General features: G+C 53.2%; 1 protein-coding gene across 13 annotated transcripts; it reads left to right on the forward strand.

Moving 5' to 3' along the window:
• Nucleotides 1-1,060: 1,060 nt before the first annotated feature.
• Nucleotides 1,061-24,846, forward strand: CHST12 (carbohydrate sulfotransferase 12). Of its 13 annotated transcripts, XM_082713779.1 has the most exons (4): nucleotides 3,477-3,659; nucleotides 4,307-4,411; nucleotides 16,846-16,981; nucleotides 19,853-24,846. In XM_082713779.1, exon 4 carries the CDS (start codon nucleotides 19,940-19,942, stop codon nucleotides 21,197-21,199), a length of 1,260 nt encoding a protein of 419 aa, XP_082569905.1. In that variant the 5' UTR covers nucleotides 3,477-3,659; nucleotides 4,307-4,411; nucleotides 16,846-16,981; nucleotides 19,853-19,939; the 3' UTR covers nucleotides 21,200-24,846. The 13 variants fall into 13 exon arrangements, with proteins under 13 accessions (XP_082569910.1, XP_082569909.1, XP_082569904.1 ...); XM_082713785.1 differs by lacking the exons at nucleotides 3,477-3,659; nucleotides 4,307-4,411 and adding an exon at nucleotides 1,151-1,225 and having other exon boundaries at nucleotides 16,846-16,962; XM_082713787.1 differs by lacking the exons at nucleotides 3,477-3,659; nucleotides 4,307-4,411 and adding an exon at nucleotides 1,152-1,225.
• The last annotated feature ends 660 nt before the right edge of the window (nucleotides 24,847-25,506 follow it).

Raw genomic sequence — 25,506 nt, forward strand, 5'->3', positions numbered from 1 at the left:
CAGGCCACCCCGTCCCATGTCCTCCCGCCCTTGTGCATCTGCTCCATGTGCACCTGCCCTGTGCCATCCCACCCATGCTGGCGCTGCCTGCCTGCTGCAGGGGGACCTCTTCCCCTCCAGGGAGAGGAGTGAAGAGGACTTATGGAAACTGGAGGCTGTGGAGAGCGACCCACTGTTTTGAGGTGTTAGCTGGGGTGCTAGCTGGAGGGGGTAAAGGGTACTGGTTTTGTTTTTGTTTTTAAGCTGGGAGAGGCCTGACCACGCGTGGTTCAGGTGGAGGGGATGATCCAGGTGGAGCAGTCGGTGGGCTTGTTTGTTAGCGGTTCCCCCCGCCACCCCCCCCCAGGAGATACTCCGAGAGGTCAGGGACTTGCTGTGTCTCAGGACCCAACTGGTGGGGACTCCGTGCTGACTGGCCGCTGGGCAAGGAGTGAGGACAGAGCCTCCGCTCGGAAGGCAGTCTGCGGTTCCCTGCGAGGAACCGCAGAAACCATCACGGATTGGAAAAGTTCTGTGGGTGGCTGGTGAAGGCTGCACAAATGTGAATGTGCATGAAACAAGTTAAGGTGGTTAAGGTGGTGAATTTTGTCACATGCGTATTTTACCCTCACTAAAGAAAACACATCGGTGAGAACAAGGGTCATTTGGCCTAGGGCTTTGCTACCTGCCCGCAAGGTGAAGGCACCACCCTCTGGACGGACCTGGGACAACCTCGGAGAGGTTCGGTCACCCGCCCCAGGCCCCGGCCGGAGAGCGTCGCGATCCTCTGCCAGCGGTCCGGAGGTCGCGAACGAGCCGGGCAAACAGCAAGCACTCCGTAAGCGCAGAGGGACAGCGCTGGGATCCAAGCGGTGTCCCGCGCCAGCCTGGCGCCCGCCTCGCCCGGACCCGCTGAAGGCGGAGCCAACGCCGCGGCCTGCAGAACTGGATTGGCTGCTGGGGAAGGGGGCGGGCTCCCGGAGCCGGGGGGCGGGGCCGATCGAGGGTCGTAAATACGGCGCCACATGGCACGGGTTTGGGGGGAGGGACCTCTGAGTGTGGAGGGCGCAGGCGCATTGAGGGCGGGAGCGCCTCAGCCTCCGTGGCCCTTCCGTGGGCCGCGACTTCTCGCGAGATGTGGAACGGGAGGCGGGGCTCCGGGCTCCGGGGGCGGGGCTGGCGGAGGAGGGGCGGCCTCGGGAGGGTCGGCGAGGCGGCGGCTGCTAGACGACGACGACGAGGTGAGGTGAGGTGAGCTGAGGCGCGCGAGGCGGGGGCGCGGGGCGACGTGCGGCGCGGGGATGCGGTGCTGCGGGGCGGCGGGCGGGTCCGGGCTCCCTCCCTCAGCCCGCAGGCAGGTCCGCTGCGGCCTCGGGCCGAGCCCCCGCGCCAGCCGCTGTGTGACCTTGGCCCGGCTCGCACCCTCTCTGAGCCCCCGGGCGCCCAGCGCTGGAGGGCGGCGGCGGCGGGTGAGGCGCCCCGCAGGCGCGCTCCCGGTCCCCTTGTGGGGCGCCGCGGGAGCGTGGACGCCAGCTCGGCGGTGCTCGGAGCGGGGCCCCCACGCCGCAGTGCTCCGAGAGCTCTGCGCGGGGACCCCGGGCCGGGCAGGCGCCCCCACCCCTCCACCCCCACCGCCGCGCTCCCGGGGAGTTGCGGCCACCTCCCGCCGGCCTGCGAGGCGCGGCCCCACCTCGGGGGACCCCAGGCCGCCGCTGCGGGGCCGCGAGGCCTGGAAGGGGACCCCTCCGGGACCCTCTGCTTAGAAACAGCGGGGCTGCGTCTCCCGCGCGAGGAAGCCGTGCCCTGGCCACTAACAGAGGGACCTCCACCGCCCGCTCAGGCTCCTGGCCGCGGGGCATCCCTGGCGAGCCACTGGCGCACGCCGAGGTCCGGCTGGCGCGGAGCACAAGAAGACACTGTGTGTCTGCGATTTATTAAATTATTTACTCTCTGCTTGCCCTCGGACAAGCTCAGGAGGCCCGGGCTGAACGCGGGCAGGCAGACGCACCTTGAGGGGTGCTGCCCCCGCCACCGCAGGGTGTGGGTGCAGGCCTCGGTCTGGGGGTGGGGGGAGAAGGAGAGCGCACAGGGACGTCAGGACATTTGTTTTAAATGGAGGTGGAGTTACATACGTTGTGTCGGATGAAGGTGTTACAAGGGCGGGTTTGATACACTTGCGTGTTGCAATCTGTCCTCCCCAGGAGCGTACCCACACCTAGCACAAGCCGGGCTCCTGGGCGTTTGGACTGCGTCTGCATGGAATTGCTTGGTGGTTTTCTTGCAAATTAGCTGATAGGACTTGGGGTGGGTATTTGCAGGTCTGCAGTTCGGTTGGCTGTGACTGTGAGCCCGCTTCATCCAGCAAACACTAAGCCCCTGGTCCTTTGCAGGATGGCCAGTTGGGCTAGCTGCTGGTGATAAAGTTAGGCTGATTATGATTCGGTGTGACCCGTGCTTCTAGGCAGTTATTTACAAAGTGTGAAGAAAGGGGAAGAGTGAAGTTTATTTCCTGGTGTTGGAGTTTTCTGTGGTGCTGATGTGGGATGGATGTGGGGGCCTTGAAGGACGAGTGAAGGTTGGAGAAAACATTCCAGGTGGAGGCAGCAGGGCATGTGGAGACATGGAAGGGAATGGGGTGTTGGGGGGGGGGGCAGCAAGTCCGTGGATTCATTGAGAAAGGGGGTTTGAGGATTGGGGTGGAAGCTAAGGCCAAAAAGATGTTTCTTTACCGAAGAGCCTTGAATGCTGTTCTAGACTTTGGGCTGTTATCCTGATCTTCAGGGAGGGGGTGGTCAGGGTTTTGGGTGGGATGTGTTAGGTCTGTGTTTCAGAAAACTAGGGCTAAGTAACAGGAAACGTGGATTCACAGTCTGAGGAGCTGGAAACTGAGTTGGGTGCCGTTGTAGAGGGGATGGCTTTGGGTTGGAGGCCGAAAGAGTGGATGGAGAGGGTCATCAGATTCGAGCAAGCAGGAGAACCCACAGTGTGTGTTGCTCTGTAGGGTGTGGTGAAAGGGAAAGGAAAAATGCTAGAGTAACCAAGGTTTCTCACTTGGCTGCTCGAAGGACAGAGCTGCTGCCCGTGATGGGAAGTGCTGGAGCTGGTGTGGAAGGGCATTTGGGTTGTAAGCTTGTAGGCTTGCAGGGTCCATAGTGTTTATGGGCCTCCTGGATGAGACACCCTCTCATGGACGAGTGTCTGGGGCAGAAGCCTAGGGAATACCAGCGAGGAAGGGATAGGTGCTGGAAGAGAGGTGTGTCTGATGGCCGACACTGGGCCTGTACTTCATGGCCATTACTGCGTATCACCACAGCTGGGAGGTGATTACCTTCTAGAAAGGTCCTGAGGCTAAGGTGTGCTTGTGGAGGAGAGACCGGCTATTGATACTGCTGAAGCAGATGCAGCTAGTGTACCATTAAAAAAAAACAACAACCAAAAAAAAGACCCACAACTTATATCTTATTTTCGATTTTGTGTTGTCTCTCTCCCACCAGAAGCTAGCTGTCGGTTTCACACCTCCTTAGTGTGTCTGTGGCTGCGGCCAAGGGCTGCTGCTTCTTCAGTCACTCGCGCGTACATGGGCCTCATGATAGCTGACACAGCAACTCCGTTCTTCCTGCAGTTAACCCAGGTGGCGGTTTCTGTAACTGCTTACAGAACTTGACAAATATTTCAGAGAGGTATGGGAAATGCCAGGCATAGCTGGGTAGGGGGAGAGGGGCGGGATGCAGTGAGTAGAGTTGATGGCTCCTGGAACACCACCAGCTGGCACTTGCCTCTCCAGGCAGGAGAGTGAAAAAGTCTTTGGGGAATGTGAGTAGCTCAAAAGAGAGGACCTAAAAATAGTGACACCAGGGTGCCCCCGGTAAGGAGGCTCAGGTGGAACCTCACTATGGTTCAAAGCTTCCAAGTTCTTTTGGCACCCTACCTCTTAAATAGGAACAGATAACCAAGGACATGTGACGACACCTCTCATTTGGAAGGTAGAGACCCTAGCTCGCACTTGCAGGCGGTGGAGGGTGTGCAGGAGGAGGACTGAACAAGTGGGCTGTCACTAACATGCACACAGAGAGAAGGAGCACTGTATGCAAGAGACAGAGCAGGCCACTCTAGTAAGAAAAAAGTAAGTGGGGGGAACACTTGAAGAACCAAAAAGAGAAAACTCTTGGATATAAAAAAACACAGTTGGAGAAATAAAAAGCCCAGTTGGTGGGTGAAAGATACAGTTGAGGAGCTGGGGAAGACAAACCTAAAAGCAAAAATGAGAAGTGAGAGAGAAAAGGGAAGGATCAGAGCAGGAGGCTGACATCTGAATGATCTGTTTCAGTAAAAAGAGAGAAAATGCTGTCCACAAAATAATGCAAGAGAATTTCCTAGAACCAACTTCGTGAGGAAGGGGGTTCCCTGCGTGGCCAGCACTGTGTGTGAAAAGGCAGGTGTCCTTCGCTCTCCCCATCTGTTCAGTTCCCGGTATGGGTCCTTGCAGGGTGGGGAGCAGGTTTGCACAGTGAGGGATGCCGCGTTTCCACAGTAACGAGTGAGAGTTTGGGAAACAAGGGATTTATCTGGAAATGCTTTCGAGGCCATCAGTTTCAGAATTCGGGTAGTGAGAGTGCAGATGGAGAGAGAGATGTGCACACCCACTCCAAGGCCTGTTGCTGTGAAATCTCAGAACTCTGGGATGAGGAAGATTGTGGTAGCTTCTAAAGATTTTATTTGACAGAGAGATCACAAGTAAGCAGAGAGGCAGGCGTGGGGTGGGGGATAAGCAGGCTCCTGATGTAGGGCTTGTTTCTAGGACCCTGAGATCATGACCTGAGCCGAAGGCAGAGGCTTAACCCACTGAGCCATCCAGGCACCCCTGATTATGGTAGCTTCTAGAAAAAGAATAAGAACAGGTCACCAGCAGGTCATCACAGAACGGTGCAGAACACTGTGGGGACTTGTCCACAGCAACGCTGGAAGGTGGAAAGCAAGAGAGTGTGGCCTTCAGAATTCTGAAGGAAGATACCTTCCACCTCGAACTCTATACTCAGGCAAAAGAGGGTAGAATAAAGGTATTTTCAGACATGCCCCAAAAGTTCCCATCTCACGTACTTTAAGGAATCAACTGATAGACAGTGAGGTGGTGAGTCTGGAAGGACAGAGCCAGAGGAGACGGGGTTTTCCAGAGAGGAGGTGGGGAGGCCAGCGTGCACACCTGTCCGGAGCTGACTCCCCAGGAGAGAGTTCTTGGGGAAGGTGAACTTGACATGGCACCCGGGCGCTGGGACATCTGGAGAGGAGATGTGGACAGCTGGCGGGGCTGGGTTGGATTGGTGATGAGTCCCTGGAACACAAAGCAAATGAGAGCACAAGACTGTCATTAGTTCCAGGGAAAATAGACTGTTGTGCAGGAAGAGAGAAATAATTATGGTCTACGGCGAGGCGAGGCTGTGAACAGCCTTTGCGCGGTGATCGTTTATGTAAACACCAAATATTGTTCTAATTGAAACATATTGTGCCTGTCTGGAGATGGTGTAGGGTGAGTAGGGCCTGGGTGTGTGAAGGGTGGGGCGGGTGGAGGAGACACTGCGTTTCCAACTGCACCCCCACCCCGGGCCGTGCTGGAGGCCCTGACCTAAAGCCAGTCCCCTGCTCTTCAGAGGCGATGGGAGCCTGCAAGGTTTGGCCAGCCTGGTGCAGGTGGGTAATGGGGAAGGGACAGGCGCTGCTGGGGTTTGTGGCAACCTCCCCAGCACGATCTCACCCTTTAACATACACACGTGTGCGGAACGTTGATAAAGACAGTCACACCGCGCTTCCGGCTCTCCTGGGTGAGGCGGGCAGAATTTCGCTCGTGTTTGGTGCTGGGCTCGCTCCCTCCTGGGCCCTTTTCCCTCACTCCAGAGAGGAGAGTCGACTTGTCTTGGTTTCCTCTTCATTATTGTCATTGTTCTCTGGATCCTGTCTCCTGGCTGTAGTCGCCTAGCAGAGGCTGCGTGCTTCCTTGAACTGTATTATTTTTCTTTTACTTACTATAAAGGGGTTTTACAAGCATATTCAAAAGTAGGAAGAGCGCTCTTTTGAATTCTTCGTTCCCTTCGCCGGGTTTCGGAAATTATAAAATCAGGGTCAGTTGTGTTTATCTGTTTTCTGTTAGCAGAACAGCTCTTTATTAAGTACCTACTGTGTACCAAGCACTATTCTAAGCCTTTGGGCCACCTGCCTTCTCAAGTTTATGTGTTAGTGCAGACAGGGAGCAAGTAAGCCCGAGAACGTGCGGTACTAAATGCGATGACACATGCCACAGAGGAAAAGCGGGTCTGGATGATGGGGGGTGCAGGGTGGGGAATGACCAGGGGAGGTCTTGCTGATGAGGTGAGCTCTGAGCAGAGGTCAGAAGCCAGTGCAGGGTTGAGCCACTGGATTCCCCAAGCGTGCATGTCTAGGCAGAGGACAGTGGATGCGGGCCAGGCAGTGGGAGCCCACGAACAGCAAGGAGGCCACGGCAGCCAGAGTGGGGCCAGTAAGGGGGCCAGCGGAAGAGATGAGAGTGTGGGGTCCTATCAGGTAGGGCTTGTCAGCAGCCACTGTAATGACTGGAAATGGGAAGCTGTGAGACTCAGTGATCGGAGGGTTTTGAGCAGAGAAGTGGCATGGTCTGACTTGTCACAGAACAACCATGCCGCCGTGTTGAACATGGGTTGTGTGGGCTTGAGCTCAGAGAGCAGGTTGGAGGTGGCTGTGGTCATGAAGGTGAGAGCTGAGGCTAGCTGGAACAGGGTGCAGGGGATGGGCGGGCACCAGAGGGACTGGAAGAGGTTAGAGTCTGGCTGTATTTCAGAGGGAAAGCTCCAGGCAGGTTCTTAAACCAATTATGGTGAAATTTATCATCAATATTTTCCCATGAAATAATTTATTTGAATTAATTTAACTCTGAGAAATGAGTGCTCACTTGGACTCCAGAGTTAAATTCCATGCAGCAAATCCTTGAGTCTTGTGAGGAAGGTGGAAGGTACAGGAGATGCAATCCCTGGTTTCTACGAACTCGAAGTTTGGGAATGCGGGGCTAGTATGCATGCCTTGAGAGCCCGTCTACGTGGGGAGATCAGTGGGGCTGAGGGACCCGGGGCCAAGAGACCAGTGTGAGTGGACAGCCGCCATGCCCTGGGCCCAGCTCCTGGGGGAAGTTATTTTACCTCACAGGCCAACTTCGGGCTCGATTTTCATTCAGGTCTCCTGGGACGCACATTAACCTTCTGTTTCATCAACATGACCATTTATTACTTGTTATTATGTAGATACCCTCTCAGATGTAGTTCTCGGGGTTAACTGAATACAAATGAAGTAATTCTGTACACAGATGAACCCAAGTTCTGGTGACTTCAGGTGAATGTCTGTTTTACTGTGGGGGTTTTAATTCAGCTCCAAAGATGCAGGCACAGCCCAAAGAGTAAATGTTGAGACCACTCACGGAAACTTTCCAAATTTCTGTTGACTAAGTGATGGGAACTTCAGTGAATTTTTTTGCTTTAGGTAGTGTTTGCAAAGCTGGAAAAGAAGGGAGTAGTTCTGATATTTTTGCTAGTCGCATAAATGCATAAAACTGGAAACATTCTCGGAGTTCTTAGTGAAGTCCGTGTCACTTGATTTAATGCTCAGAAGTTGGTTATTTGGACAAGAAGAAGCAAATTTTCTCAGAAACAAAGTATAAAAATTTGAGTGTCTGCCAAAACCCAGGCAGTCATGTATGGGACAGTGGGATCCTAAATCAGTTGCCAGGGCTCAAGTGCCCGGTCTCTGCAGGTGCTGGCCATGCAGGCTTGGGCGAGTTGTCCAAATGTTTTGCCCCAATTTTATCATAATTAGTGTGAGGATTAAATAAATTAATACATGTAAGACCTTACCATATCACTTTTGAAAACATATTAGCCATTGTTGTAATTACGATAAAATTAGTTGAAAGTATAGAGACTTCTTTGCTGATAATTGACTCCTGGTAGAAAGTATGAGTAATTAAAAAAATAACATATTAATAGAATACAAATATTTGAGGGTGCGATAAAGATGAGAAAATAAATAGGCCAGCCGCCTAGTCCAAAGAGGATGGCTTAATATTTTACAAAATAGTTCATATGTTATCACGTTCATGTTCTCAGTAGCTCTGATTAGCAGAAAGACCTTAACCGGTGGTGTTTTGTGGTCAAGAAGCTGAGACTCAGACTTGAGGTGATGTATCAGGCCACTCAGCAGAGCCTGGCCTGGGCCCCAGGATGCCTTTCCTCTTCCTCCTCGTCTGTGAATGTCTGTCGGACTTGGGGCTGGTGTTTTCATCCTGTGTTGTGGAAACTGGTGAGAGCTAGTTAATTGGCATTCATGTTGGAAAGGTTTAGCTTCTGGAGAGTATCTCCATTGCCCGGATTTCCTCCTGGCCCTGGGCACGCTGTGATTTCTTTTACTGGATTTGCCTTTTGAAACCTTCCTGTGAGTGGAATCACGTGGAATGTACTCTTCTGTGTTTGAGTTCTTCTGTTCAGCATAATATCCGAGAGCTTTCTCTGTGTCATTGCGTGTGCTGATTCATGAATCCGCGGCTCGTTCTCCCTTATTGCTGGGTAGTTTTCCACTGAACGAGTCCACCCTAGTTTGTGTATTCATTCCCTTGGTGAAGGACCTCTGGGATGTTCTCAGATTGGAGCTATTTGAGTAAATCTGCAGTGAGCATTCTTGTCCACATCTTCGTGTGGACATTCCCTGCATTCAGGGGCCTGGTCTCTGCTGCTGTATCTGAACGGCATCAGCCAAAGTCATTGAGGTTCTCTCCTATGATCTTCTAGGAGTTTTCTAGTTTTGCCATGTACATGTAGGTCTTTAATCCACCAGGAGTTCGTTTTTGTGAGGGCAGTAAGGTCTCGGTCTGGATTCTTTTATGTGTTTGTTTCTTTGCGCGTGGACGTCCGGTTGTTCAGCGCTCATAATTGAGGCAGGCTGCCTCTGCTGCCTTGGGTTGCCTTCGCTCCAGACCACTTGACTGTATTTATGGGTCTGTTTCTGGGCTCTCTGTTGTTTTCCAGTGATCTTCTTCTCTGTTCTTTTGCCAATACCACGTGCTCTTGTTTGCTATGGCTTTCTGGTAAGTCTTCCAACTTCATTCTTCTTCAGTAATGTGTTGTCTATCCTGGGTCTTTTCCCTCACATATAACGTTAGAAAGTGTGGGTAATAAAATAACTTCCTGCGATTTTGATTGGGATTGCACTGAAGCTGTACATTGGGAAGACCTGATATCTTTTTTTTTTTTTTTTTAAAGATTTTAAAGACCTGATATCTTGACAAACATTGAGTCTTTCTGTCCACACATGGAATATCTCTCCGTGCATGTTACATGTATTTTGTTAGAGTGATACCTAAATATTTTATTTTCGGGAGTTCTAATATAAATGGAATTGTCTTGTTAATTTCAAATTTCACTTGTTCTTTGTGGACAAATAAACTAATTGACTTTTGTATATTAACTTTGTATCCTGCAAACTTAGCTATAGTCGCTTGAGCCCCTAAAATCTTGTAATTGGAAAACCATAAATAATCTAAGATTTTTATCATATTTTGGTGGTCAGTTTGATTGGTCTTTAAATAGAGTCCCTAAGCATTATTATGGCGTATCCACTTTCATGGTTCTTATAGAACCTTCTAGGAATTGAAAAATATGCTGGATGTTTTTTAAATACCAACTGTTCTTACTTTTTAAAAAAGTTTTAACATAAAAAAAGAATTTGGTCTGTATGCAAAAAGAGTTGATACCAGCTTTATTGGCAGTGGTCATAAAAAGGGAACTAACCCCGGGCATCTGGGTGGCTCAGTGGGTTAAAGCCTCTGCCTTCTGCTCAGCTCATGATCCCAGGGTCCTGGGATCAAGCCCCACATCGGGCACTTTGCTCAGCAGGGACCCTGCTTCCCTTCCTCTTTCTCCACCTACCTCTTTGCCTGCTTGTGATCTCTGTCTGTCAAATAAATAACTAAAATTTTTATTGAAAAAGAAAAAAAAGAACTAACCTAAAAGTCCCATCAGTTGGTAAATGGGTAAACAGTGATGTATCCATATGATGGAATACTGGTGGCCATATAAAAAGGAGCTTACGGCTGACATGAACACCACCCTGGACAGACCTCAGAAGCAGTTTGTGAAGAGCCTGCCCCCCACACATACCTATGTGGTTTCACTAGGTGCTGTTGTAGGAAAGGCAGAACCAAGGCCAAAGAGTAGTTGCCTAGAGCTGAGCGTTGGGGGAGGAGGAGGGAACTTCAGAGAGTGATGGAAATGTCCTAAACCTTAATAGTGGTGTACATTTGCCAACTCCTCAGACTCTACAGTTAAAGAGACTGAGTTTTACTGTGTATAAATCAGATGTCAAAAAACCTGATTCAAAAACAAAAGGAGAAACAGAGATGAGTTAACCAGGAAAGAAGGTTCTTTCAAAGAAATAGTGCCAGGACAGTGGGGTATCTATATGGGGAAGTTAATCTCAACCCAGCCTCTGGGATTGTCCTATTGGCTAGTGGCTGCAAGTCTCTCATTGGACGTTCTTTTCTACTGTGGCAAACAACTATATCCATTTCTTAACACTTTCTTTTTTTTTTTTTTTTTTTTTTTTAGATTTACTTTTTTATTTTGAGAGAGAGTAAGTGTGCCACAAGTGGGGGAAGGGGGCAGAGGGAGCCTCCTCAGGGAGGCTCCTGAGCACGGAGCCTGACGTGGGGTCCAGTCCCACGACCTCGAGGTCATGACCTGAGCCGAAGCCAAGAGTCAGATGCTTCACTGACCTCCCAGGCGCCCTCCATTTCTTGACACTTACTGTTTAGTTCTCACTTGTTTGATCTCTTCTGTCTACAACACACATGCACCCTTACAGTGCAAGTGACGAAGCAAATATGCATATGAGGGTCCCCCAGAGAACAGAATCCGTAGGGTGTGTATAAAGAGAAGTGTTTAAGGAATCGGCTCATGTGGTTACGGAGGCTGAGAAGCTCAGACCCAGGGGGGCCAAGTCCAAGCCTGAGGGCAGGAGATTTCTGTCCCGGCTCAAAGATAGGCAGGCAGAGGGGAGACTCTCTCTTGCTTCACCTGGTCGATCTGTTTGGGCACCGAGTAGGTTGGGGAAGCCCCGTCCGGGAGCGCCGTGGGCCTGACGCCGTCTACAGGGTCAGAGGTCAGTCTCGTCCAGAAACAACCCCCCCACACATACCCCAGATACCGTGTGGCCAGCAAAGGGGACTCAGAATCAACTGGCACATGCCTCCTGACCTGTGTGCCCTGCAGTCACCGGTTCTGCTGCTGAAGTGTGGAAGGTGCCCTGACGCAGGTCCTCCCGCGGTGTGGCCATGGGGTCCCTCTCCCCCACGAGAGTGACACACCCCGGCCTGGGAGGGAGCTCAGCCCCCATAGACCGCCCTGTAGTCCCCTGATGTTTGCGCGCTGTGATGTGAGGGCCCCTTCAGACCAGAGCCTTCCATGGGCAGCTGGCATGAGCTCCTGCCTGAGCGTGTGTGAGGAGTGTTTAGCATACCCTTGCCCAGCTGAGACACCGCCCTTTCTGCACAGCCGCCTCGTGTTGGGGTTAAAGTTAACCTGAAGCCTGATTGTTCACAGGGTGCTGACAGGGCCCTTGCAGAATACCAGCCCTCAAGGCGAAGCTTTTGGGTGACACTTGGCTCCCCATTCTCTTGGTGGAGGCAAAAGCCAAAGGCGGACTCCCAGCAAGCCGCCTCAGCCGGACCTCTGGGTCTCCAAAAACTCTGAGGCTTTTTGTTAGCTGCTTTTTTGAAGTCGTGGGAGATTTGTATTTGGAAATAATGTCCTTATTTTGTGAATGAATACTCCTTTGAGGTCAGTGTTGTTCCCTGACTTGGTTCTGCTGGGCTACCCGCTTCAGTTCTAACATGCCCCCCCCCAACACCCTGTGTGCCGTCCTCCCCAGAAGGCAGCAGAGTGCTCCCCCAGAGCCCTCCTTGACTCCCGCTAACTCCATGCCTGGACCAGAAACACGCAGGTCCCTCTCCGTGTGGCAAGGTAAAGCTTGTTGGCAGTGCTGTGTGGTCATCTCTGTCCCTGCTCTGTGCACCCCTGAAGAGCTGTGCACCCTGTTTGAAGCAGCACAGGCCCTTCCTTCCTTCTTTCCTTCCTCGCACAGGCTGTTTCATACCCTCGGCCTGCCTTGTCTCCACAACTGCTATTTATGAGGCTTGTTCGAGGCTGAAGAGGATAGCACCCAGGACTGCCCTTGTTCCCTGACCTTGAACATGACCCATGGCCTCAGTCTCATTGGCAAGTGGTGTGGAGGGGCTTCCCACATTGGTCTGGAAAGGGCTGGAAGGGGTTGCCCCTGAAGCTAGCCTGGTTCTGGGGCAGAACTCCAGGGCAAGGCAAGGCTTCCAGGGGCAGTCTCACCGATGAAGAGCCAGATGCACGGGATTTGGGGAGTCCCAAAGGGAAGAGTCATCTTGTTTCCATACACCCACCCCATCATTGTACGTTTCTAAAACTTCAACATTCAATAAATAAATTGCAGGTAGAGTCAGTCCGTTGAGCTTTTGTGCAGGGTTATGAGGTTAAGCCGTGTTACCTACGGCTGTCCCCCACTACAGGCCTTCCTTGTCTTTGTGCGTTTTATTTACTGTCATTCATGTGTTTTTTACACCGTCTCCTGCATTTAACCTTATTTATTCAACAGTACTTCTCGACAGTTCTTCCACATCCGCTCTTATGGCTCCAATTCTTTTTCCAATATTTCTATTGTGGTAGGACATGTAACGTAAAACTCACCATCGTAACCATTTTTAAGCCTGTTTCACGGAGCCTGGAGCACCATCACAGTCACAGTCACACTGTGTAACCGTCAGCACACTCCATCTCTAGAATTCACTCATCTTTCCAAACTGATCCTCTGTCCCCATGGAACACTGACACTCCCATTCCCTCCCAGCCCCCTCGGGACTTCACAGGAGTGGGGTCCTACGGCCCCTGCCTTTTGTGCCTGCCTGATTTCACTCCACAGAGGCTCCTGGAGGTTCCTCCACATTGTAGGGGCTGCCAGAATGTCCTTCCTCTTGGGAGCTGTGCAATACCCTGCCATATGTGTGTACGCCACACTCTGTTACCCGTTTGTCCTCCCGGGCACACCGGGGTAAGTCCACCTGTTGGCTGGTGCGGATCATGCTGCCTGAGCATAGCCTCACAAGAACCACTTGGAGACCCTGTTTCCAGTCCTTCTGACTATAGACCCAGAAGTGGAATTGTTAGGCAATGTGGTCATTTTATGTGGTTATTCAAGTTTCCATTTTGGGGGGAACCTCCTTACTGTTTCTTACTGTTTTCCACAGTGGTGGCACCGGTTTGCGTTCCCGTTGATTGGGACAGAGGGTTCCAGTTCCTCCCTGTCTTGGCCAATACTTACCTTCTGGGCTGGTTTTTGTTTCATTGAAGATTTTATTTATTTTTTCTAAGTAGGACTCGAACTCATAACCCTGAGATCAGGAGTCGCATCCTGCACTGACCGAGCCAGCCGAGCCCCCTTTTTGTTTTATCAGTTTTTGGCTGGAGCCATCCGAATGGGCGTGAGCTGGTACTTCCCTGCATATCCCCGATGAGTGGTGTGGAGCATCTTTTCTTGTGCTTAGGGGCTGTTTGCCTGTCTTCAGGGAGCTGTCTGTTCAAGTTGTTGCCTTTTCTTGAACTGGGTTGTTGGATGTTATTTTTCTTTTGAGTATTAGGAGTTTTCCATTTTATTCTGGTATTAAGCCCTCATTAGATACATGATTTGCAAACATTTTCCTTCCATTCTGGAGGAATCTCCCCTGTGGATAGTGTCCTTTGATGCCCAGAAGTTTCTTATTTGCATGAAGTCCCAATTGGTTAATTTTTTTCTTCCATTGTTAATGCCTTAATTTTTTTTATTGCTATGTATCTTTTATGAAAGGAAAAAATGTTTTTTTCTCATGGTAAAAACCAGTCAGTGCTCAGTATAAACAAAAACAACTTTAAATACAGAAAGCCATGAAGCAGTAAGCCAGAATCACCCAGACGCCCACCGCCTGAGGGTGCTTGCTGATGCTGTCTTGGGGCTGGTGCTGGTGGCGGGGCCTTCTTCCCTGTGTGCCATCCGTGCTTGCCTGACAGCCAGCCCCTGACCCAGGACTGTTCCCTACAATGACCCACAGCCCACTGAGTGGTCTAGTCTGATGCAGGTTAGGACCCTCATTATAAATAAGTTAGTTGACTCGCTGTTTACAACATAAGCCATAGATTCACTGAGTGGATGAGAAGAGCCACATAGGGGGGCTGCCTGCGTGACCTGCTGCTGGCCCAGGGCCAGGCTGTGAGACATTCGGGGCCAGAACGGGGCTCCTCCTCAGCCGGGGTGCTTCTCCGTGCCCAGTCATACTTACGTAGGTTATTTATGGACTAAGAACAAAACTGTAGAGTTTGAGTGTATTAGAGGCTAAAAGATGATAGTGTTTGGTGCTAATCCACCAAATAAGGAAAAAATCAGAGCGACTTTAAATGGTTCCGGTTAAGAGAAGACAAGCTTTCTTTGCACTTAGAGAACCACGTTCGGGACAGGTAACAAAGAAACATCCGATGTGCCTGCTCTGCCTCTGTTCCGGGCAGACTCACCCAAGGGTAGCATCAAGGGCTGGTTATAGGCTGATTGGGGCTCACTCGGCTGTGACCTCTGACCCCAGGACAGTGCCTCTACATCTGTCAGGTCAGAGAACACGTGCTCGTGTGTGACAGAGAGGCACCTGTCAGCACCTGGACTTCCACGGAAGCACAATCTTTCTAAGCCCCTTCTGTTCACCAGCTTGGACTTAGACTACGAACTTCGCACGTGTGACTTCAGTTCCTGGGGAGAGATGAATATGTGGTGGGGAGTGTGTGTGTGTCCTACCAGGGTCCTGTATGCGAGTGCCTCCTACAGCAGAGTACCATCCAGATCCAGAAGAAAGGAGCCGTGGGGCTATATGACCACGTGGATGAGTCTCAAAGCTCGCTGTGTGATTCCATTTATAGAACACTCGAGAAAATGCGAACTAATTTATGGTGACAGAAAGCAGATGAGTGGCTGGAGGGGAGGGATGAGCTGGGGAGAAGGGTGAGACGGGGCAGGCATGAGCTCGGGGGGGTCAGTGGAGGTGTTCCCGCTCTGACCGTGGTGATGGGGTCATGGGCACACACGTGCGTCCAGACGCCTCAGACCGTCCCCATGAAGTCGGTGCAGTCTCTTGGGCACCACTTGCACCTCCCACAGCGGTTCAGAAGAACGGGGACGTTCAACAGCGGAGCCAGGGAGCCTGCGTGGGGCTTGACTTCCAGAGTGAGGCTTGAATCCAGATGCTGATGTGACCCCTCCGGGCCTCCAGTCCCTCAGCTATCGGGGGTCATGCTGCCTTCCCCAAAGGCCACGTGCAGAGGGCCTGGGGGAAAGGACATGGGTAGCACACTGCTCCCAGCACCTCGCACTTGGTGGTGAGAGCCCTTTAAAGGGCAGCTCCTAGCAAAAAGATATTACTTGTATGTATCCTGTGATCCTAAAAATAATCGACCATGTCTTTGCTTGCAATTCAACTGAAGTTGTCTGACGTGACTAGTAGAGCGTCCGTTTCCCCCAAACTATTGTAGGCCCTGGCATTTGCCAGTGTACATGTCCTCCTTGCTGGCTGCTCTTGGCATTCTCTGTGCACAAGTGACAGCGCGGTCCCTGATGTGTGGTGGTGCCTGTGTACATGGATGGGACGCAGGGTCTCTGCCCCGTCTCCACAGAGCTTGGGAGTCTTGCTCTGAAAACACAGCTGGAAGCCAGGCTCTCAAGCTCGTGACATTTTCCAGCACGTTTTCCCTTGGCTGCTTTCTCAGCCTTTGGCGAAACTATTTTTTGTTTGTTTGTTTTGTTTTGTTTTTTGATATGGTTTCACCTTCATCTCTAGAACTGCTCAGCCTTTTACATCCTCTGGAAGGGATGGTCTGGAAAACTTCCGTGGCCCGTGCTTATGATTTAGCTTTACAGACAGGCTGTGATGTGGTGAGATTATAACCATTCCTGTTCTCCGGACGGCCGTGATGCCCTCAAAGGGCGCTGGCCAACCTCTGGCAGCAGCCGTGTAGGAGATGAGCACCTCTAACTCTGATGTTTTCACAGCACAGTGACTCCCTTCATCCCTGGGCTACAGCCGCGTTGGGTTTTCCCTCGCCTCCGGCTGGGTAGCCTTTTCTGTAGGGGGCCCTTGAGAGCACTGGGGGCTCAGGAAGGACTCATGAAGGTGGCAGTGACCAGAATGTCATTTTTTTCTCTGTCACTTGCCTGTTTCAGCACCTTTCACATAAAGCCCCACACTGCCCCTTGTCTGCCGGCCTTTGTACTGTGAGTGTGTGTTACTTTCTCCATAAGAAAAAAAAACAAAATGAAGTGAGCGTGAACAAAAACTGCACAGGTGGGTGGAGATCGCTTCCAGACTTCAGCCTCATGAACTTTTAGGTTCATTTAATGAAAATGCATCGGGTCCCAGGTGCAGAGTTGAGCATGCACAAGCAATACAGACTCAGAAGGTTCAGACAGGGAGAAGTCAGAGAGCTCCCCAAGATGTGCTCTGTCTGAGACTGCTCAGATGCCCGCTGATCCTGGCAGAGCTCCCAGTATGTCTGAAAAGTGGACACTCTGGCTTTGGGCCCCTTTATGGTCGTGCATCTGTTGTCTCGTTAGGCTGGACCCATGTCTGAGTTCTGTCTTCTGAAGCTGCACAGGGTAAGTCTGTTCCCTTCCCACGGGACAGCCCTCCTGCTGACACGAATCTCTTGTCCAACCAGAGGATCCAACCTCCTCCCCCTTCCACAGGTGCTGTGGGGGAACAGACCCTGCGAGCCGTCAGAAGCTGGAGGAGAGGCAAGGGCCCCACTTGGTCTTAACAAGTGGATTAAGACACGTGCTCGTCGAACGTTCTACGGAGAGGAGGTGAAAGCCGGAGAGAGGGGTACAGATCTTGAACTTTTCCAGAAACCTCAAACTGTCAGGTCACACTCACTGAACACGGGTATGATAACTTGTATTCTACCCTCCACACCCTGCAAGGGGCTGGAAGATGGTCCAAGTCCAAAACATGGATCTCAGAACAGAGAGGTGAAGGGGAATGATCTGGCTGGAAGGGATTAGCATCTTGTGGGACCCATGAGTGTGGCCAGCATCCTTCCTTAGAGCTGATGTCCCGGGACTGCACTGGGCACAGGGGCCAGGTGTGGTGGGTCTCTAGCTGTAGGCGTGTGTGTTCACAGATGAGTACCACCTTTGCTTTTCTGTCCACTCATCTTTTTTGCCTTGTGTCCAGCTCTGAGGTCTCTGTCCTGTATCATTGGTTCTTTTTGATCTAGGTGGATAGTTTGACATTCATCGCAATCTCAGTGTCCATCTCTGATTTCCAACTCATCTTTCCAGCTAATTTGTTCATCTTTCTGAATCTAGATTCTGCTCTCAGTCGCTGGCAGGGTGGGCCAGCTCTGCCGGTGGCGTGGGGGACTGCCCCTGCGGAGGAGGTAAATAGACTGACATACTGGGGGATCTGGCAGGGGGCTAGGGAGTACGCTGACCCTGGCAGGTGGCCATTAGGGGCTAACCTCCACTGATTAATATGTGACTAATGTTTTCCATCCTGGAGTGGGATGGGAAGCACAGTCACCTCCGTCCATCCCAGTGATGATGACCTGGGATGGAGGGCAGGCCCAGCTCCCCCTGCGTCCTCCTTTTGTAAGGGGAGGGGAGTCCAGGTGTGACTGTGCTGCTCTGTGCCATCTTCTTCTGCCTGTTGGTGCCCAGGGGGAAGGTCAGCTCCCTGCCTGGCCCTGCTAAACCATGAGGGCAGAAGTAGTTTTTCCACTGGTGTCTGGCCTAAGTAGTGCAGGTGTCTCCAAAAAGATGTTCCTGCTGTTGGGTCGCTGTGAGGTTAGGGACGGTGCTCAAGGCCCTTCTCGCTCTGTGCACCAGTCGTAAATGGGGAGTGGGTTCCCAAGACCTCCCTCGGGTTGGGTCATTCACTGGAAGAACCTACGGAGCTCATGGAAAGGTGTATTCACTGTTACGGCTCGTCACAGCCAAGGATTCAGATGACAAGCCAAGGGAAGAGACACAGAGGGAAGAGTTGTCCCCTCCCTGGAGGTCTGGATAGCACCAACTCCAGCTACCGCTGATGGGTGACAGCGGGTGGAGTGCGCCCCCACATCTTCATGGGTGACAGCAGGTCAAGTGCGCCCCCACATCTTTGCGTCCACAGTCTCTCCTCGGGCTTTGTCATCAAACAAGTTGACTCCCCACATGGCTGACCTTAGTCCCCAGCCCCCAATCACATTGTTAGCCCAAGGCTCCCAGTAAACAAAGCCACTCCCAGGAGGTGCGTGCCCTAAGAGGCTCCGTCCTTTACCGCAGCTGCTCTTGCCTGTCCTTTGCCAGGGTTCTTCAGCAGCTCTTCCTGGAGCTTTTCTCCTATACCTGTTGGCTCTTCAGGGTCGGAGGTAGTGCCCTCTGGGATAGGGGACAAGCTCGTCCTTCTGCGGCTTCTCAAGTAGCCAGGTCCTTGGACTGTTCTTCCCGAGCCTTCCTGTGCCTGTTGGTTGTGTCCCATCTCTGGTTCTGTTGTGAGTGGGCAGATCGGCAATGGCGCAGCCCCCTCCAGATGGAACCAGAAAGGAAACCCAGGGTGGCCCTGTCAGTGGTGACGGCACATCCTCTCATCTTCGGGCTAGCGTCCCAGCACTAGGTCAGACACAGTTTCTTCCCTGTGGTGTCCCTAGCCCTTCTCCAAGTACCTGGGACAGAATTGGGGCTCAGCCTGTGTGTCAGACAGGACTGGCTCAAGGATGGGCTCCTCTGGCATTTCTGGAATTGACCTTGACTGTGGTCAAGGACAGCCTTCAGTGGAAGTTGTAAGGGAACCACAAATCCAATGTCCAGCCTGCTTCTCCCCATGCACAAGGGCAGCCGCTTGCCCCTGAGCCAGTGGGCCTGCCAGTGGGCCTGCTGGCCGACCTTGCCAGGGTGCCATCCCAGCACCCGCTGTCATTCACAGCTGCCAGTCTGCCCTGCCTCCCTTTGCCCTCCCGCCACCCTTCTGTTTTTGAAGATCAGGCAACCTTTCCCCATCTTCATCTGTGGCTCTGCCATGGTCTCACTCCTGTGGGGTTACCAATGGTGCTCTTAGGGCCTGGAAGGCTCTTGCATGGGCCCCCTTTCAGCTGCCCCATGAACCCTTCCTGTCCCCGCTCTGATCTCCAGTGCGCCCGTCCGTTCCATGTAGAGGGGGACAGAGATGTGCACAGTGTCCAGCACATGTCAGCCACACAGAGCGGCCTATCTTTGATGTGGTTATTTGCATTAGATGTGCACAGCAAAAGGTTTTCCTCAGGAGCTGGGACGCCTTTTTAGCATTTTTGTAAGTTGTAGCATACATTCAAATTGAACCTTGTGTTTTGGTTTTGCTGAGTACCTTTCCTTCCTCTTCCACATTTCCTGACTATGAGGGTCTGTGTCCCTGCCCGAGCCTGGTCTGTCAGCCCTCCCTTTTCAGTTAAGTGACGAAAGATCTCCAGTGACCTCACCAGCCACCCTGTCCTCTGGGCCCTTCGAAGCAGCACTCAAAGTGGCATTCATCCCTCTATCCCATGGAGGGGCTGAGACTCAGCAGAGGTGGCCTCGTAAAGCCCAAGTTGTGGAGGATGGAGTGTGAGGGGTGAGGCAGGGACTGGGACCACGAAGGGGGGTCTGAGTCATCGGCAAGCACCGTTTGTTGGAGTCAGAGTGCAAGAGGACACTCTAGTTGGACCATAATCTTTAATATAGCTCTGTGTTACCTTTCCAGGGTGCTGAGTGCAGTGTCCCGTCTCCATGAAGCTAACGTGACAGCATCCAGGTGAAAGGCCCCCCCCCTGCCCTGTCCACGGACAGGATGACCAAAACCCGGCTCTTCCGCCTGTGGCTGGTCTTGGGGTCTGTCTTCATGGTCTTCCTGATCATCGTGTACTGGGACAACGTGGGCACCGCCCACTTCTACCTGCACACTTCCTTCCCCAGGCCGCACCCCCTGGCGCCGCTGCCCACCCCCACGCATGGGGCAGAGAAAGAGTTCATGTCTGACGTGGACGCGTTTTTGCAGAAGCTGCTTGGCGGCAGCCTGAAGCAGAACGCCCCTTCGGGTAAAAGGACGGAGCAGCCCTCCGTGCCGGCCTCCAACAGGCCCGTGCTGAGCAACGCGGAAGAGAGCGTAAGGGGCTATGACTGGTCCACCCGCGACGCCCAGCAGGGCCCGGACCCGGGCGGGCAGCAGGCCGAGAGGCGGAGTGTGCTTAGGGGGCTCTGTGCCAATGCCAGCTTCGTGTTCCCCACCAAGGAGCGCTCCTTTGACGACATTCCCAACTACGAGCTCAACCACCTCATCGTGGACGACCGCCACGGGGTCATCTACTGCTATGTGCCCAAGGTGGCCTGCACCAACTGGAAGCGCGTGATGATCGTGCTGAGCGAGAGCCTCCTGGACCGTGGCACCCCCTACCGCGACCCCCTGGACATCCCCCGGGAGTACGTCCACAACTCCAGCACCCACTTGACTTTCAACAAATTCTGGCGCCGCTACGGCAAGTTCTCCCGCCACCTGATGAAGATCAAGCTGAAGAAGTACACCAAGTTCCTGTTTGTGCGGGACCCCTTCGTGCGCCTCATCTCGGCCTTCCGCAGCAAGTTCCAGCTGGAGAACGAGGAGTTCTACCGCAAGTTCGCGGTGCCCATGCTCAAGATGTACGCCAACCGCAGCGGCCTGCCCGCGTCCGTCAGTGAGGCCTTCAGCGCGGGCCTCAAGGTGTCCTTCGCCAACTTCATCCAGTATCTGCTGGACCCGCGCACTGAGAAGCTGGCGCCCTTTAACGAGCACTGGAGGCAGGTGCACCGCCTCTGCCACCCCTGCCAGATCGACTACGACTTCGTGGGGAAGCTGGAGACCCTGGACCAGGATGCCGCCCAGCTCCTGCGGCTCCTCAAGGTGGACAAGCTCCTGCACTTCCCCCCGAGCTACCGGAACAGAACTGCCAGCAGCTGGGAGGAGGACTGGTTTGCCACCATCCCCCTGGCCTGGAGGCAGCAGCTTTACAAACTCTACGAGGCCGACTTTGTCCTCTTTGGCTACCCCAAGCCCGAAAACCTACTTAGAGACTGAAGGCGTCGGGGGCAGTCCTGGACCTCCAAACCAGCTGGGCGGGTGGGGCTTCTTCCAACCCGGGCCAAGGGTCCTGCCGCGCCACGGCCTTCCTCCCGAGGATGGGTGAGGGGTTGCCGTGTGTATTTTTTTATGGCTTTGTTCCCCTCCCAGTCTGGCCCATGGCACAACTCCACAGCGCTCCCGTTGACCAGGCAGCTGGAGGCACCTGGAATCGACGGTTCCCACACTCCGGTTTTTCATATCACCTGCGGTTTTGCAATCTGGACGTACTGTTTATTCCACTGCCTGTATTCCTTGAGTACTGTGTTAATATTGTTTTTTTAAGATTAATATATTTCAGATATTTAATATGAAAAGTGGAGGAGAGGATGGAGTAAAGGTCACATCTGCTTCTGCTGCCTGCTTCCGGGGTTATTCTGGTCGAGCGGCAGGTGCTCGGGAAGGGGCTCCGAGGGATTGGACCTCAGAAGCTCAGGTGAGGGCAGGGAGTTTTCATGGTCATCTTCAGCAAAAAGGAGGAACCTGTGCTTGAAATCAGGCCTCACCTGTATTTTTTTTTTTTTTTTAAGATTTTATTTATTTGACAGAGATCACAAGTAAGCAGAGAGGCAGGCGGAGAGAGGAGTAAGCAGGCTCCCCGCTGAGCAGAGAGCCTGATGCGGGGCTTAATCCCAGGACACTGGGATCAGGACCTGAGCTGAAGGCAGAGGCTCAACCCACTGAGCCACCCAGGTGCCCCCTCACCTGTATTTTTAAAAGGGTGGCAGACAGATGCTTCGTGAGCCAAAGCTCTCTGACCATGTGTTATCAGTGAGAAGGGAAAGCAGTTAGAAAGGGTTTTGTCCTTGAGACCTTACCTCTCGCAGTCATGGAAGCAGGATGTTAGCTGTTCCCATGAGGCTATAAATCCTGGACGTGCTGTCACAGGGACAGGATGAGTAGGAGTCTGACCCGAGAATCCGTTCCCTGCCGTCAGCAAGGTGAGGCTTGGGTGGGATTGTTGTCAGAGACTTAGCTGGTCGGCCTCAGCTCCCATGTGGAGAGTCCCCTTGAGGATGTGACTGACCATGGGATCCTCACGTTTGGTGGTCCCAGCTCCGTAGCAGTGTCCGTGTGGGCCTGTCTAGGAAGGCCCTTTCTGCACATCTCATTCAGACCGATTCGCAGTTGTGGCTGGGAACCTGTAGTTGGTGGGAAATGTGCGGTCATTCCACAGTGTGTGCGTCTCAGGTGTGACCTCGTCTCCTTAGTCTGTAGCATTTGGGTCCTCAGGGCCCAAATTTCCGGGGAGCTGGCCGCTCACCATGACGTCCTCCTGCCAGCTCTCCTTCATGTGTGGTGTCCTTGCTCTGATGGCTTCACGATGGCACTAAAGTTTGAGCCATGGCCTCTGGGTGCCGGCCTCAGACTCGGGCTCCCCAAGGCCCCAAACCACCCGCTTTCCTTTCTGTAAGTTCCCCTTTTTATAAAACAGTTGGCAGCGAAGGTGCTCCTACTCGAGGAGTCCGATTTTAGAGTCACTGAAGAGCCATCACCACGTTGAGGACTCCTGGGACGTAGCTGTCCATGGCACTGCGATCACTGGGCTTCAGGTCAGTAGGCAGATGGGGTAGCTCTGCCTTCGGGGAACCTTGTGACCCTGCTGTGTGAGACGAGAGCGGGGACCCGCAGCCCCAGGCCAGTGGGCCGCAGGCCTTCAAGCACAGAGCGTCAGCGAGCGAGGTGAGGTAAAGGCGGGTGTCCTGAGGAAGGTGGTGCATGAGCCCGGCCTGAAGGATGAGGGGTGGCTTGGATGTCCATGGTAGAGTGTGTGACGTCAGCACAGGAGTGGGATGTGTCCTAGACAGGAGGTACTAACCACTGGTGTTCATTGCCAAGCGCCCTCACGTGTCCTTCCCTGTCCCCTTGGTCCTGTTCTCTGGTGTGGACGCTGCATGGCAGAGGTCAGGTAGGGCCAGGACTTGGAGCTGGTGGGCTTCACCGCCACCCCTAGGATGTGGATGGGCTGTGAGTGGAGTCTGGTGGCCTTGACTGTCAGGCCCAGGAGTTGAGGTCTTACTTCGGCAGCAGCAAGCCATGGTGGAGGTCTGGGGATGGAGGAATTTGGATTCTTTGGAGTCAGTGTGGCGTTGGGTTGAGGCATGGAGGCAGCTGGGAAGCCGGTCAGCAGGCGACGGCTGCTGCCCTGCTCAGAAGGGGCCTGTGCAGGGATAGTAGGGAGACGGACAGACAGGAGGAGGGATGGTATTCTGGGGAGGTTCCCTCCCAAGCTGCTGCTGTTCTTGTGTATGACAAAAGAGAAGCAGGGAGAAGTCAGGGGAATGTCGGGAGAACACAACACAGATCTTTCTTCTGACCTGTAACATCCTCCTCACCGATACGTGGTCAAATACACGTAATATAGAATTTATCTTCTTAACCACTTAAGTATCTATTTCGGGGACATTAAAGGCATTTACACCAGTGTGCCGCCCCCATGGCCATCACACTCTGGAACTTTCTCATCTTTCCCCTGGGTGAAACCCTGCGTCCATTCCTCTCTCTCCCTGCCTGGCGCTACCCTCTTGCTCACTGTCTGGGACCCTGGCAACTCCAGGGTCCTCACAGAGGTAGGATCCTGCAGTGTCTGTCCCTTGGGCTCTGGCTTCTGTCACCCAGCATGCCGTCCTCAGGGTCTGTCCCTGTGGTGGCTGGTGGCTGCTCATCCTTGCTTGTCAAGGTCCAGGGTGTTCCTCGGGGTGGATGGGCCACCCCATGGCGTGTGTCCCTTCTCCCACCAGGGAACACTTGACTGCTTCCACCTCTTGGCTGCTGTGAGCAGTGTGGCCGTGCTCATGGCTGTGCACAGATCTGTGTGAGTCATGACTTCCATTTCCTTCGGGTGAGTACCCAGAAGTGGGCTGCTGAGTTCTAGTTGACCTGGTCAGCATTGGCAAACTGCATCGGGGTGGGGAGACACACAGACAACATGTCACATGGCTAGAGGTGAGCTGGGAGGCTGTCCTGGGGAAGAAGGACAGTATCGGGGACAGTTTCCGATCTCCTTTGCGTGTGTTAAGGACACTGTAGATTTCAGTCCTGGGCTGTAATTTTGAGGAACTGGTTTTCATCAGAATGGGCCATGATGTTGAAATCGCAGTTCTAGAACGCGTCTTTAGCCGCCATCATCAGCGTGGCTCTTGGCATCTGTCTCTCGTGGTAGTTTCTTGCTGAAATGTGTTTGTTTCAGGAATGTTCAGACAAACATCAAAATTCACGGGGTGCTGGGCTCAGAAGGGCAGGGCCCAGCTCTGCACTCCTTTATTTGTGGTTCTGCAGGTAGTTACACTGTAGGTCAGCCTCGCTGGGTGTTGGGGCGCATGTGTGCAGGGACTGTGGGAGCGGCTTCCCGCGGCGACCACACACCTGTCCAGATTCCTGTGCTGCCAGCTGGGCCCGACCTCGGGGGTCACCTGGGGGTGACCCAGGACGTGATGGCAGGGAAGGTCCTCGTCAACAGTTGCCCTCCTTCCACGGGCGGTGGGAAGAGGGGGGGCCCCCACCTTGTCCCTCTCTTGGGTGCCTCTTTCCCTGACCCACAGAATTGTGTCCTGTAAAGAAATTATTTTTCTTGTGCTAAGACACCATAAACATTTTTAAATTGATACTGCGGTTAGCTCATCTAACCATCAACCTGATTCTTCGTTTCTGCTTAGCTCTCATCTCCAGCCATTGCCGACACATTTGCACGCTGCCCTAATAACGCCCTGATGTGTGGTACAGGATCCTCTCCGCGTTGTCATGAAGCCCCCAGCATGGCCACCAGTGCACTTTGTCTGTTTACAGTCGGGGAGAGGGACATGGGAGAGACTCACCCGATGCCTGAGGCACGCATGCACACGTGTGTGTGTGTGTGCACGCACACACATGCGAGTGAGAGACACCGTTAGTCCTTGTTCCTCTAGAAACGGTATGCGTCTTCATGGGTCGATGCAGAGTTCCCACTTACGGCTTCTAGTGCACACCTAGGGGGCCTTGTGTTGCTTTTGCCTTCTTTTGAAGGATTTTCCACTATTAGAAGAACTTTAAGTCTGTTTTCAGCAAGGGTCACGATCTCATTTCCTTTTCCTGGTGCAGTCAGTGTGTACCTGGGTACCTGCCTCCGTATGTTCGTGAAGGTGGGGCTTTCACCCAGCTCTGCCGCTGACGGGGAGCAGTTAGAGGAGCAGGGGCCTGCCTCAGGGCCGCCCACCCCCTAGTGCAGGGCTGTCACCAGCCCATCAGCAGGCAGCATGTGGCAGGGAGCAGCAGGAGCAGGGATTCCC

The sequence above is a fragment of the Mustela nivalis genome (genome assembly GCF_964662115.1).
Source record: "Mustela nivalis genome assembly, chromosome: 19".
NCBI lineage: Eukaryota > Metazoa > Chordata > Mammalia > Carnivora > Mustelidae > Mustela > Mustela nivalis.